The sequence below is a fragment of the Protopterus annectens genome, chromosome 7.part0 (assembly GCF_019279795.1).
Source record: "Protopterus annectens isolate FY-2018-M chromosome 7.part0, PAN1.0, whole genome shotgun sequence".
In the NCBI taxonomy this organism is placed as follows: Eukaryota; Metazoa; Chordata; order Ceratodontiformes; family Protopteridae; genus Protopterus; species Protopterus annectens.
The window spans coordinates 1740548643-1740564406 of NC_056739.1; the positions used below are offsets into that span (position 1 = coordinate 1740548643).

Genomic DNA, 15764 nt, shown 5'->3' on the forward strand with positions numbered 1-15764 from the left:
CCTGCAGCAAAGCCAACTAGCAGCTGTTCAGATTTTCTGAGAGGCTTAGTCCTGTCCAAATAAAATCTAAGTTGTCTGTGCACATCCAAAGAGTGCAGAATTTGTTCTCATTTGTTTTGTGGATTAGGAAAAGAGATAGGCAAATGAATGGACTGATTTAGGGCCACACTAGACACCACCTTGGGCATAAAGGAAGGATTGGTCCTGTGGGAAACCCTGTCTAAATGGAAGATAATGAAGGACTCCACTGCCATGAGGGCCTGTAATTCAGACACTCTTCTTGCTGAAGTGATGGCTAGAAGGAAAGCTGTTTTCCAAGAAAGGAATTTCAACTCTGCAGTTGCAGCTGGTTCAAAGGGAGGATGAGTGAGCTTTTCCAATACAAAGTTAAGGTCCCAGGCTGGAGTAGGGGCTTGCCTGGGGGGGGGGGGTCTTACATTTTTAGCCCCTCTGAAGAATTGCAGGGGGGTGAGAGAAGAGGGGTGGTTCAGTATTATAATGTACTGAAATTGCAGAGGCATGAATTTTAATTGACGAGAAGGATAGGCCCTTGTGGAGCAATTCTGTTAAGTACTGAAGAATATGAGGTAAACTGGGCACCGTAGTGCCCATACCCTGGGTCTAGCTCCAGGAACAGTATCTTTTCCACTTTTCAGCATAGGATTTTCTAGTACTAGGTCTCCTTGCTTCCAGAATGATCTCTAGCACCTGCTTACTGAGGAATGCTATTGGAGAAATCAAGGAATTAGCCAGGCTGCAAGGTTCAGGGTCTGAAGCTGAGGGTGCAGAATCTGGCCCGCCTGCTGGGACAGCTTGGAAGGTGTCTGAGGTAGGTGCCATGGATCCAGTAGTATAATGTTGCGCAAGAAAGGGTACCAGTGCTGGCGAGGCCAGCCTGGTGCAATAAGAATTGTCCTTGGTTTGTCCTGCTTGATCTTTAGCAGAACCTTCAAGAGGAGAGGCAGAGGGGGAAAGGCATAAACCAAGAGACTTTCCAAGGTAAAGGACAGAGCATCCACTTTCCAAGCTTGACTGTGGGGAGTCCTTGTGCAGAATCTGTCCAACTGGTAGTTCTGGGGGGGGAGGCAAGCAGGTCTATCTCTGGAGTCCCCCATTTGTTCCTCAAGAGGTTGAATATGTTTGGTTCCAGTTTCCATTCGTGTGGGTCCCATGAGATTTCTGCTTAGGTCTGCCAGTGAATTTAGCTTGCCTGGCAGGAACTGAGATTGTAGGTGCACTTGGTAGCTCAAGGCTGTGTTCCACAGAGCCATGGCTAGTCTGCAGAGAGGGTACGAGTGGGTTCCCCCTGCTTGTTTATGTACCACATATAACAGTGGTATTGTCTGTCTTTACCAATAATTGTCCTGGAAGGATGTGGTCCTTGAAGGCTGTCAGGAAATTCTGTACAGCTATTTCTTTTTGGTTGATATGCAGGTGCATCTGACTTGGGTTCCATTTGCCCTGAATGCACTGCCCTGCCAAGTGAGCCCCCCCATGCATAGTCTGATCCGCCTGTAGTCACGGTTTGGGTGGCAGGGGGTAGATTGAAAGGGAGCCCCTTGTTGAGGTGGCAGGCCTCTGCCCACCAAAGGAACTCTGTCTTTACACAAGGAATGACAGGAATCATTGATTCCAGGTCCTGAGAATGTTGACACCATAGGCTTTTTAGATACCACTGTAGTTTCCTCATATGCAGTCTTGCATATGGAATTAGTAGCATGCAAGAGGCCATGAACCCCAGGGCTTGCAAAAAGTTCCTTGCAGATAGCTGGGTCTTTGTGGCCAGTAGTTTGAAGTAGGCTGTCAAATAAACTTGTTTCTCTGGCGTGAGGTAAGCCATCTGGGAACTTGTGTTTATGCTTGCTCCCAGGAATACAACCTGTTGTCAGGGTACCAGATGAGATTTATTTTCGTTTATGATGTACCCCAGCGAGGTTAGAATTTTCTTTACAAATGCCAGATGTTTTAATAGCATATACTGGCTTTCTGCCTGAATCAGACAATCGTCCAGGTATGGGTATATTTGAATATTCCTCTGCCTGCAAAATGCAATGGCTTGTGGTAGACACTTTGTGTATACCCTGGGCTCAGTAGATAAGCCAAAGGGAAGTGCAGAGAACTGATACTGCATGGAGCCTGCTCTGAAGCGTATGTATTTCCTGCAAGATCCCCTTACTGGAATGTGAAGGTAAGCTTCCTTTAAGTCTAAGGTTGCCAACCAGGCATCTTTGCCTAGCACAGGAAGCAGCTGTTGAAGTGTTAGCATTTTGAATTTTGGGATTACCAAAAAAGGTGTTCAGAATAGAGACGTTCAGGACAGAATGCCAGGACCTGTCTTTTCTGGGTACCAGGAAAAGTCTTGAGTAAAAACCTTGTCTCCTTTCTTCTGCTGGGACAGGTTGAATAGCCCTGATACTTAGAAGAGAGAAAACCTGCTGTTGTGCCTCTGCCCACTGATTTGGGGGTAGGTCTGGCCAACAGTTTGGGGTTGGTAAGGTGTGGAAGTGGAATCTGTATCCTTGGAAAACTATATTTAAAACCCATTTGTCCTGGGTAATGAGTTCCCAGTTTTTTGCATGCAGGGCGAGCTTTCCTCCTAAGGGAGCAGGCAGTTGAGCAGGACTTGGAAGGGTTAAGGTTAAGTCATTGTGACATTTTTCCACAGGGGGATGTCTTACTACCAGCTTTGGAAGTGGGAGCCCCCCACTGCTTAGGCTTGTGTGTAGCCTGGGACTGTAACCTAGGTGGTCTGCTGTTCCAGGGTTTGGACTGAGAAGGCCTGGAAGAGACTGGAAAGGACCAATTCTTAGAAGGCCAATGTTAACTAAATCTGGGAGGCTGTATTTGCAGGAAATCTTTAACACTTTGCATAGATTTAGCTTTTTCCTCCATCTTTTTAAATACTTCTTCTGCTTTGTTGCCAAACAGGCGGTCTTGGTTTAAGGGAGCATCCAGTAATTTAGCTTTAACATTATCTGGCAAGTTTTGCTCCTTAAGACAAGCATGCCTTCTAAGTAAAGACCCAGTGACAGCAGCCCTACAAGAAGCTTCTAAAGAGTCAAAACCTCATTGCAAGGTATGTTTTCCAACTTGTTCAGCAGAATGCATTAATCCTGTAATTCTTTATGTTCAGCACAGTCAGGAATCAACATCATTTTCTGTTTAAGCAGTCCCATAATATGCTGCTAATACTTTAACACATGAAACTGGCAATTTAAGGCCCTAATGGCCAAAGTAGCAGAAGTGTATACCATCTTACCCCATCTGTCCAAGGCTCTGGAATCTCTATTAGAGGGGGTAGGGTTTTTGACAGCAGTAGCCTTAACGCCCTTTGGCCCTTTGGAAATGGTCTCTGGATCCGCAGTAGGATTCTTGAAGAGGAACTTGAGAGAGTCAGGTACTCTGTAATACCTGTCAGGTTTTCTGGGAGCTGGAGGTAAAGTGTCTGGGGCCAGGCTAGATTCCAAGAAAGCATCATCTACAATGTCCAGAACAGGAGGGATAGCTAAAGGCCTGTGTTGAGGGAGGAGTAAGAATTCCCTAAAACTCTTTTTAGAGTCAGAGTAATCCTGGCTTTCCCAGTGGAAATGCTCCCTAAGAGTGTGCAAGGTTTCACCAAAAGAAAAATATTCTGGAGGGGAAGCAGAGGGAATGGAATCCTCTACATCAGAATCCTCATAGGTAGATAAGGGCAAATTCTGGTAATCAGAAGAAACAAAAATTTCAGAATCCTGATCAGAAGAATCAGAAGGAAAATCAGTTCTAGGTCTCTTAGAGGGGGAAGGCTGGCCTCCCCCAATTAAAGTAATAAGGTCTTCAGCCATTCCAAGCATCTGTTTTTTAGGCATATGGGCCTGACCATGCGGGTTGGACGTCGGTTTTCTAGGTGTGGGTCGAGTTTTAGGCCTGGATGAAGAAGATGGTGTTGGTTTAAAATGCAAGTCCGTAGGCCTGAATACACCCTCAGAAGCTGGTGCCTGCACAATGGCTCCAGACCCAGCCAAGGCAGAGACATCCGCAGGTTCCATAGTCAAAGAAGCATCTCGCGGCATACCTGACTCCGAATGGGTCTCAGTAGAGGCCTGTGAATCTGAACTAGCGGGTATCAGGGGCTGCGAAAGTGCCTCACTGAGTACCGGCGAACTGGCGACTAGCTTAATGGAAGCATCGTTGGCAGTTCTGGACCTATGTGGTCTTTCTCTGTCTTTATCCTTACGTTTTTTCAGAATATCGGCAGTTGGATGGTTTACCGAAGCCATTTCTGGATAGTTAAACAGAGAACCAAAATAATTTGCTGCGAAAATAGACAGACGATGAATAGTTTGAGAGTTGAATAAGGCACAAAACTGACAGCGATAGACATTGTGGTCTGGGCTTAAGCAAGGAATGCAGTACAAATGAAAATCTTTGAGGTATTTGCTTTCCACAGGTAAGACAATTGTTAACTTTTACTGACATCTGTTGAGAGCAAGAAAAAGGATCCCCAACAGGATACTTAGCTTTTTTCGAAGACTTCAGTTATGAAACTCGAAAACGAAAATTTCAGGAGTCGGCACTTGCAAACTGCTTCTGCGTCGTACATGAAAGACTGATGTAATGGCGTTGGCTGCATGTTTTATACCCCTGAAAACCTGACGGCATGGAAGAAGAGACAGCATCCGACGCAGGAGTCCAAGCCGGCTGAGGGCTACCTGCAAGCAGATAACCCAAATGTAATGACTGCAACAGTGAAACATGAAGAACATCTCTCCATCCCATTCACTCCCCGATGGAGGCAATAGCCAAATGTTAGGGAGTAGATCAGTAAACCTCCACACCAGGAGGATGGTTACTTTTTCTGATTTATTTTGAAAAGTTTTCTTGCTTAATAAAATCAAATTAAAAGCCCATGATATACACTAAACTTGTCTGGGTTGAATAATTCTTGCACAGGAGCAGAGAAATGCATCTTCAACCATACTATGCACAAAACAGTTTAATAAAAGACAGCATGCTATTAATAACTAGGGGACTGGTGTCTCCATACCAAATTAAACCAAACATAGGAAACATATTGTTTAAAGACAGAGCACACAACTCAAAAGCCATACTATTATTATTGTCTTCATTTATCATGGAGTAAATAAATTTCAGGCAATCAATAACCAAGCCATGACTTATGGTGGGAAGCTGCAGTAATGGACATAACTTACGCACCGCATTTAATCCTGAAGATGTCATCCACAAGCCCTTCATACACAACTTGGGAACACAGAGGGGTCACAAAGTCGACATCTTTTGACAAGAAGAAAAACAAAAATTAAAGAAAGGAACTTGCATTCAGGCATTAAACAAATACCACCTATATATCTTAATATACCACTGTGGTAAGACCTAGAACAGTAGCATGTTTTGCCTTTCAAGGACATATTTCCCTCTCAAAACTCACTAAGTACCTGTCACCTGTCTGCACTTATGATGCCCAGTTCTGGATGGCTGGCAGGGAACATATTTTCAATTAAGTCTGCTCTTATGTACTCTTGCATCTAAGGTAGCTCAGGTGATATGATCAGAGATTTCCATTCATCTAACGGATGCCTATTTCACTGCTAATTAACTGCCTAGATAAAACTCATAGAAAAGTCACCTGTGGACTGCTGTAATTAATTTCCTAACCTGACAATCAACAGCTGCGTCCTGCACTTGTGTGACAATGCAGTCTTCTTAACATAAATACAAACTGAATGGAATTTATGATTTAAATCTTGCATTATACATGTGCTTTAAACAACCACATGTGATACTGCCATAAGATGCCTGTAAGGCATGCATCTGTGTCATAAACTTGTGTAATTCAATCACAAGTTTGTTAATCTCAAGAAATTGCTCTCACTGGCAATATAATGCATTACTGTACTGAATCACAGATGTACTAACAACTGCATTAGTCAATACCTTATACTGAAGTTAAGCTTGTACAAGCCAACATAACAGAGTGAAACACATGAACATATGACAAATGCAATGAGTGACACACAGGAATAACCTGAGAAAACTCTATAAAATATACCTGCCATTTGCACAGAAATCCAAACAGATACAATAGAGTGTGGTATTTACTGCTACAATTTGAAATATGCTACAGTACTGCTCTGCATGACAGCAGTGAAAAAGGCTCTGTGCAAAACCTGTAATTATGAGTTTCATAACCAGAAAATAAAATGTAATTACAAAAAGAAATACACCGAATGTCAAAACCTGCTGTAATTATATTACAGCATTTTGCACTGGAACTTCAGCCTCTCCTTGCACATCCCAACATGAGGGTGACAACCCTGTTATTTGTACAGATCTCTGTATCTTGGAGGAGGAATACCATGTAGTACCACAACCTCAGACTTAATATTTTCACACTTAAAATTTCACTGTTCCAAGAATCAAAATATCACTCTCAGAATTTCAAAATAAATCTGTTTTCTTGCTATCGTCAAACCATGTTAAAAATTACATACTTTAAGAACACTGATAAAGGTGATTTATAGCGGCGTCATGCATACCTGTATACATTACTTTCCTGTTGCAGCCTTAAGTTTGCAATTTCTTGTCAATTCATCTCCATATCAGGACTGAAATATTGCACAGAGACAGAGCACAACCATCTATTTTTTTTTTTCTGGTTGTTAATCACAACAATCTACCAAGTGACTTTTTTATTATTTCAGTTCAAGTAGGTGATCCAAAAAGGCAATGACTGCATGAAAGGGAATCTGATCAGATTCACAAAGCAAGTAAGTAATTTACAGTCTCTGGTTAGCACTACCTCAGACATAAGTATGTAAACTCCAAGTCAGATAACTATTTCCCCTGAAACACAGAAGAAATATGGGTAACGGCACATATCAATGAAAATATTTAATGGCAAAGTTAAACATGTCTCCTAATATAAGGAAGGCAGAACATTTTAAATGCTATTACTGAAGTTATATCAGATCCTTTTGATGATGCTTCTTGATTAATGAGCACTGATGTCAAGATGCAGGACAGTCAGAAACAGCAAGCGTTTGTAAAGGTTCCTAACATCTACAGCTCTACCATAAAGCATTCATTTCATAAATAATTATTTGTACCACCTCATAACCCCAATGCCCTTGTCTTTCAAATCCTTATTTTTTTTCCCCGTTTGTTAGTTAACAAGTACCTCTTTCCATTCATAACACAAAGAAATGGCTATGTGCCTTGCTCATAACCACACAGTTTGCAACAGATTTTTTTTAATTATTATCTTTATTTGTTCTTTCCCTTACAGCCTTCCACCAGTACTCTTTCCTTTCCTTTCCTATCTCCAACACCACACCAAAAAGTGCTCTATCAGCTTCTTTTGGGACCTGTCCTTTCTCTGTGGCTGGTAAGTATAGTTTATCATTTGAGCAGGGGACATCTCTCTTGCTCTCTCCATAGGTTATCAATCTCAAGAAAAGAGTTGACCACTAAGCATACCTTATTCCTTGAGCAAGGGTCATCCCTCTCCACAGATGGGAAATATTGAGGGAAGGATGGAGATCCCAACTTACAATGATTAGTGTGGCACAAAAGAGGGCTCTGATGCAAGATTCTGTTATTTACCATGTTCCCTGTCGGAAGAAATCATAACCTTTTTCAGCCACTGGCAAATGTACTCCATACCTGCAGTAGAAGGATTGATGTATATGACTGCATTTCCAGCCACAGTGACTACACTCCTAGCAAATCACATCTCCATAGCCTCCATACCTGCAATTTACAACTCATCCATCTGCCAGATGCTGCTCTGGAAGGCTTTCAACTCCTTCCTTCCATGTGTCTGGGGAAATGATTCCGGGTCTCTTATCTCACTATATCTGGTCTTCCAAGTTTAATATTTGAAACTGGGTGACCAAAGGTGCAGTCTTGACTTTGTCACTCTATCATAGAGCTGGTATAGATTGTAAACACAGACTGGGAGAATCAAACCCAGGATCTACAGGATAAAGCATCAGCAGCTCATAAGTAGCTCACAGGCTTAACACTGTGCTAAACTGCTCTCACCTATACAGCATAGTACCTTGCCATCCAAAAGCATGGATTTTGTACAGTGTCACACAAGCCACTCCATCATCTAAGACAGCCACACTTTCAGAACTATTTGACTCTGTACAATAAGAAATGGAATTATACACACTATCATTAAATCACAGAACTAGTACCATAACATCACAGAGTAGTGGCAAAACAAAACTGAGGTCCACTACATTTATCCTGTGTTGAGTTAGCAGTGAAATCTTTTGTGTTAGGTACTGCATATTAATAAATTCTTCACATTAAAAGCATGTCATCAGTCAACTTCAGGATCCTCCAAGTACTTTTACATAAATCTACTGCATGGATTTGCTGTAATGATAATAGCAAAAATTTAATTTTTAAAGACAATTGTCAATATCCAAAAGGTTTATTACCACAGTCATCACCACTTTCAACCAACAAAACATTTCAAGCAGTTGTTAAAGTCAACCTTAAAGCACATATGCTACTGCACAGAGAAGTGTCATTAAGAAAATCACTGTAATATATCCAGTGTCACATTTGTCTGATACGTAACCCCTTTCTGCTATTTTACAGTGACAGACCACAATTATATTCTTATAGCTCTCCAAAGTCATACCCACTTCCGCAATGCCAGTAAGTGTTTTATATGCTTTCTCCCTTGTACCTATCAACAATCAGTCCTACTGCTGACTGTCCTTCAGTGTATCGGACTCCTTCTGGGGCAACAGTCAACAGGGGGACTTTCCAATATGGCTGCACACTGACAAACAGCTTGACTTCAGTTCCCCTCAGTGTGAAAAAAGAAACTGAAAGACAAGGACCAGGAATGCTGTCACTTTTGATAAATTCAGTTACTTGCTAGTAAGTACACTGCTAGGATGTCAGAAAAGAAGAAACTAAAAGAGCCTAAATGAAAATCAACTAGAAAAGGTGAAAAGCAAACAATGACTAGGAAGAATCTTGCAGCTGTTCAGCACAAACCAGTTCAAGCTCAAGCTTTGGTGCAGGACATGGCTTCCAGTCATCTAGAGGAAAAAATAAGTTAAATGTGTTCAGACCTGATTAAAATAAAGGAAACACTGAAGGAGTATATCAACTCAAAGAACAAAAGGCTGGGAAAAAAATGGAAGAAGCTTTAAATAGAAATTCAGATGTGCTGATAAAGCTGCAAAAATCAAATGTCGGAATGAAAAAATGGCTGTAGAGTATGAAACTGTTCAAGAAGAGAGCTTCCAAAAATGGCAGAATTAAAGGAAAGAGCATGTGGGGACAATCTGAGGTTTTATGATGCACCAGAGAAACTAGAAGGAATGGACTGCATTAATTTTATGAAGGCACAGATAGATAATTGGACTGATATTCCACAGCGGGAACTGTTACTTGAAAGGGCACACCATGTGTATGCTCTAAACCTGGCCATGAGAAATCAGCTAAGACCTGTACTAGCAAAGATGCAAACATTACAGCACATAGAGTTGATCCTAACAAAACTGTGGCACAATGGCAAAGTAAGTTGGAGACAGTATAGCACTTGTGGAAAAAAAGAAGTTATGTACTCACCATAACGTTCCATCTGAGCAGTTATACTTCATTTGTCTTCAACCTGTGGGTATCGGATCCGAGCCGACAACTTCACAAGCATCTGCTCCGAGCTCCAAGCTCCTCCCCCTACCCATAATACACCACTAGTACCTTCCAACCCTCAGATCGAGTTTACTGCACCCTATACTAAACAACCTGATCCAAACCACCCTATGCACACAAAGTGCCACCTATGAACGCTATCCATATGGTAAGGCCAGGGAGAAGGAGGGAGGGATGTTTGAAGACAAATGAAGTATAACTACTCAGATGGAACATTATGGTGAGTACATAACTTCTTTATCTGAAGTAATTTACTTCATTTAATCTTCAACCTGTGGGACAGAGTCCCTAGCTACTAAACACCAGGTGGCCCTCATGGAAGGATATTCCGGAGCACCACAAAACCAAAGGATGCTCTCCTTCGAGAAATCAAATCCACTTTATAGTGAGAAACAAAAGTATGAGATGAGGACTAAGTAGCTGCAGAACAAATGTCATCTAAGGATACTCTAGACCAAAAGGCCGCAGAAGTAGCCATGGACCTTGTCGAGTGAGCTCTAATCTGACCCAGAGGAGCAAATCTTTATCCTTGTAGATTTGAAGGATACATATAGAAATCCACCTGCCAATGGTCACCTTGGAAATAGGTTTACCCAAAACTGGTTTAGAAAAGGACACAAACAACTGGTCAGATTTACGAAAATATTTGGTCCTGTGCAAATAGAACCATAGCTGTCTATGAACATCCAACAAATGCAAGTTATATTCAACTTTGTTTGTGGAATTTGGAAAGAAAGCAGGTAAATTGATAGTAGACAGTCTGATTGATATTGACCTCAGATGCCACTTTTGGAAGAAAGGAGGGACTGGTACAAAGAGAAACCCTGTCCTTATGGAAGACCATGTATGGAACCTTGACAGACAACGCCTGAAGTTCTGAGATCCTCCTAGCCAAGGTGATAGCCACTAGGAAGGCGGTCTTCCAAGACAGAAACTTAAGAGTTACAGTTGCTGCAGGTTCAAAGGAAGAGGCGACCAATGCTTGTAGTACCATAGTAAGGTCCCACGGGGGGATAGGATCTTTGACCAGAGGGTGCAAGAGGAAGGTACCAAAAGGCCAAAGAAGCAGAGTTCTCTCCGTGAAAAAGAGAAATGGCAGCTAGTTAAACCTTTACCATAGATGAGCTAGCCCCCTGTTGAAAGATATTTTCCAAAAAATCAAGTATACCCAGAATGGGAGCCGTGAAAGGATCTAAATTACTTTGAGAGGCCCAAAAGAAAAAATTATTCCATTTTCTGCGATAGATCTTCCTGGTGGATGACTTATGATCTGCCACCAGAATAGACCTAGCCAAAGAAGACAACCCGGGAGTCCTAGCAATTAAGATAACTGTAGCAGCCAAGCTGTGAGCTTCAGACTGTCCAGATTCGGATGAGGGACCCTCGAAGGGTGAGAAATGAGATCCAGAATGGGATCCAAGGAGGAGCTAGAAGATGAGACCAAAGAAAGGGAAACCATACCTGGTGAGGCCAAAACAGAGCAATGAGGATCACTTTGCTCCTCAGTTGACAAGCCTTCTGGAGGAACTTTAGAATAAGGGGTACAGGAGGATGAGCATAAAGAAGACAGGGAGGCCAAACATGGACTACAGCATATCTGGGGGATTCCCCCGGCAGGGGGTTCAGAACGAAGAACTTGCTGCACTTCACATTGGAAGGAGAACGAAGAGATTGCAGCAAGGCTGACCCCACTCTAGAAAGATCTGCTCCGCTACTGAAGGATTCAGAGACCACTCATAAGGTATCAGAATAGTCCGGCTTAGTTTGTCCGCCAGAATGTTGGACCACCCCGGAATATGCATTGCTACCAGAAAATGACCAGTGGAGATCGCCCATTCCCAAACTCTCATGGCCTCGCGACAAAGGGGGTAAGATCTGGCCCCTCCCTGTTTGCTGATATACCAGACCACCAGCATGTTGTCCAACTGGATTGCAATGGCTCCCAGAGGTAGAAAGGCATGAAGGATCTGCAAAGCTAAAAGGACCGCCCTCATCTCCAGAACATTTATATGCAAACTGGTCTCGATCGGGGATCACATGCCTTGGAATGTCCTTCCCGAGCAATGCCCCCCAGCCTAGCTGGGAGGCATCCGTGTCACTGTGACTTGGGCAGGGTCTGTGACAAAAGGTCGTCCTTCCAAGATTTCCGAAGAATGCATCCACCACAGAAGGGACGACCTGCAGACTTTGCTTATGTGTATTAGGTACGACAATGGAAGATCCAACAAAGACCACTGCACCTCTAAAGTCCACTGAAGTACTCACATAGAACTCGCGAGAACATGGTACAAGTGTTACTGTTGCTGCCATAGAACCTGGGGCCCTTAAAACTGACTCTGCTGAGGGAATATGAGATTGATAAATGAAAGCGACATGCATCCTTAACTTTCAAACTCTCTCCGAGGTCAGGAAGACGTTTGTCTGTAATGTGTCTATCCGTGCTCCTATGTATTTTCTAACCTGGACAGGGTTCAGAAAAGATTTGGCTGTGTGGACTGTAATCCCTAGATGGTGTGCAAGACATAGGAAATATTCTCTGGTGTGACAAAGTAGATGCTTTGTAGGAGCAGTTAGGAGCCAATCATCCAGGTAAGGGTAGACCTGAATCCCCTGAAGCCTCAGGTGAGCTGCTGCTACTACTGTCATCACTTTGGTGAACACCCTGGGGGTTGTGGTGAGACCAAAGGGTAGGGCTCAAAACTAATAATGACTGGCTCCCAGCCAGAAGCAGAGAAACCTCCTGGAGCTTCTGTGCATCTTTATGTGATAGTAGGTGTCCTGGAGGTCGAATGAGCACATCCAGTGGCTCTCTTGCAGGTACGGTAGGATGGACTGTAAGGTGATCCTCCAGAACTTCTCTTTGGCAACTGACAGGTTCAGAGTAGACAGGTTCAGAATGGGCCTCAAGTCCCCCATCTTTTTTGGCACCAAAATGAACCTGGAGTAAATGCCCGATCCAAAATTATCCAGGGGGACAGGTTTGATGGCTCACTTCCTTAGCAGCTTGGAAACCTCTAGTGCCGCTGCCTACCTTTGCATGGGTGGTACATCTGGGAGGTGATGGGAAGGGGTAGGGACAACCATAAACAGGACTGAATAGCCTCTGAAAATTATCTGAAGCACCCAATGATATGAAGAAATAGATTCCCATGCAGTCAGGTGCAATTACAGGCGACCCCAGACTGCCTCCAGAGCAGAGCAATCGGGCAACCCCTCAGGGTTGCTGCGCGGGCCTGTCTGAGAACGGTTTTTGAGACCCAAAATTCATCAAACCCCCTCTGCCTCTGGGCTTTCATCTGTCCTGTCCCCCCTCTGGCTCTAGGGGAGGAAGGGCCCAGAGTGTCCTGGGAATACTGAGACTTCAGGAACCACGTCTTCTTTTGCCCTCACTGATTCTGAAACAAGGATCTTTGAGGGTTTGAAAAGCGGATTCCGACAGCAGACAGTGTCTTCCCATCTTTCTCACTCTGGACCAAGGTGTCACGGACGGTCTTACCAAAGAGGGAAAAACAGTCATATGGGGCATTCGCAAAAGACGTCTTGAAGGGTTCTGTGAACTGACACAACCTAAGCCAGGTGTGAGGCCTCATGGAAAAGCCGGACCCAGCCGCCCTTGCCGCTCCTTTGGTCGCGTGCGAGAGGAGTCACATGGACATATTAGAAACCGCTGTCAAGGTAGCCATCCTCACGGGAACGTAGACCTGTCCTCCTGCAACATGGACTTTGGGAAGACTCAGCCAGTTCCTTAACCAGGTCATGCTGTAGTTGAGTAACATGAGCCAGATAGTTCAGCGCGCCTTAATAGAAAAGGTTGCAGACACATAAACCTACTTCCCAAGACAATCCATCATCCTAGACTCATGGTCAGGAGGGTAGATTGATGAACTCTCCTGGGCTTGTTCCCTCTTGGTGACAGCTGCTACCACCACAGGGTCTACCGGGGACCCTTTATTCCAAGCAGGTCTGTCCGCAGTGGGGCTTAAGATTTTATCCAGGTGCTTTGGGATTGGTTCCACTGTGTCCAGTTCTTTCCAAGCCTGCAAGCTGACCAAGTCCACTAATGGATCTGCGGGGGGGGGGGGACGGACACCCAGGAAGTAGACGTGCCTGTGCCAAAAGCCTCCAGGAACACTAATTCGTCTGAGGAAGATTTTGGGGTGGATCAATCTCCCCGCTGGAGCAAAATTTCCATGATGTCTCCATAGGAGACATCTTCGGGAAGTGATCTGGGGGGAACCTTCCCCATCATCCAAATCAGTGTCTTCAGTGAGGGCCTCCAGAGAGGAGTCCAAGTGCCTCCTCTTGCACGAATGCTTGCAAGGAACCTCTCTGGTGGGGCTCTCTGGAGGGAACCCGCAAACTACCTGTTGTTCCTCAAGAGAAACTGCCTGGGGCTCCTCGAGCATGGGCTGTCCCTGTGGTAAAATGATGGGAGTCACACCAAAAACAGAGGGAGTCGGGGCAGAGTCCAAAGATATAGTCACGGGCCTTGACCCATTGGAGAAGATCCTTTCCACAACATCGAACACCGAAGGAGAGCGAGCTTCATGGGATACTACTAAGGGAGCCGCTCTCCCTGGATCCAACATGGGGATCGGAGCTGGGCCCTAAGTTGACAGAGCACCGAGGAGGTGGCCGTGACCTGACAAGGTTGGAGTCGATGGAAAAAACTCCATCCCTCGGATCCAAAACCCAGGCTATGGCTCCGAGAGCCACTCGGATCCGACACACTCCAGGCAGCTGCCGGCATCAAGGAAACAGGTACTGTAGGTGCAGACCGCCTGACTAGGGAACCTCTCAGATCTATGTACTCCAAAACCGGGGGTCGGATCAGACAAGGAGATATAGGTGTAAAGAAGGGAAGTAAGCCCACCCCCACCAGAGGGAGAGGGGGTTGGCAAGACTCCCATCTGAATTTGTGTGCGAATAAATCACTGCATCATTTTATCCATGTCAGCTTCTGAGAGACTGTGGGTAGACCATGATGAAGCCATGTACTCTGACCTGATGGGTTGGAGAACCGAAGCTCTAGAAGATGGCCTGGGCTCCTCTGGCTCCAGAGAAAACCTAGGAGATCGGAGCTGAGGGGAGTCAGGTTGGTGCCCAGTTTGAAGTTTGGGGGGAGGCCCAGTCAGAGATGAAAGGTCCGGGGACCTCTTCCTTTTATCGCTCTTGTGCTCTCACTCCTTCTCTCTGCTCTTTCTATGCTCTCCTTCCACAGGCCTAGAGGCAGGTGGATGAATCCCAGCCTGGGAGGGAGGAGAAGCAAGGGCGGGAGCCGAAGGAGAGGCGGTCAACAGCCATGACCGAAGCAGTACTGGAGGCAGCCGCCTCCATAGAAGGGAGAAGGCCCTTCATCATAAGTTTAGCCCTATTGTCCTTAAGGGGTCATGGGTTAAAACCCACGCAAATACTGCAGTCCATTGACAGATGGAACACACAGAGCATGGCCGTCGGCAGGCGACAGTTTGTGTTCACACACTGTGCATCTTTTAAACACTTGCTTTGGTTGATCAACCATAACCCGTCCAAGAAATTACCAGACACTCTCCTCCTGCCACATACTCAGAAACACAAGCACACAGAAAGCTGAGGGGGGGTGGGGGGAAGTCTAACTACTACAGAAATACCTAAAACTATAGAAAACTACCTACACTTGACACACCAGTGAGGGTGAAGAAGGGAGAAGACCTACACTACCAACAGACACACTGAAAACTAAGAAACAGGGGAATCAGAAACTTCAAAATTCTACTCACAACCTGGAGTTCAAGGATCATGATGCATTGCAAAGTTGCAGCAAACAAGATCTGAGGGTTGGAAGGTAGTGGTGGTGTATTATGGGTAGGGAGAGGAACTTAGAACTCAGAGCAGATGCTTTTGAAGTTGCCGGCTTCGATCCAATACGGATCCAGTACCCACAGGTTGAAGATCAAATGATGTAAACTACTTCAGATTGACTTTTCACTGTACACCAGGCAGAAAAGAAATAAATGTATTCAGTCAATTAGGGAATGTTGAGAGGCAGGTGCAAGATTGAAGCTGCTGTATGCTGCGATCTTCAGCATATTTTCCTGGAG

General features: G+C 44.6%; 1 protein-coding gene across 1 annotated transcript in view; it reads right to left on the reverse strand.

Moving 5' to 3' along the window:
* The window catches only part of VPS33B (VPS33B late endosome and lysosome associated), a 2132768-nt gene that overhangs the window by 1297155 nt on the left and 819849 nt on the right, over window positions 1-15764 (reverse strand). Inside the window, exon 11 of the mRNA XM_044078281.1 lies at window positions 5197-5274. Coding sequence (XP_043934216.1) covers window positions 5197-5274 — 78 coding nt within the window. The remainder of the gene's footprint in view (window positions 1-5196; window positions 5275-15764) is intronic.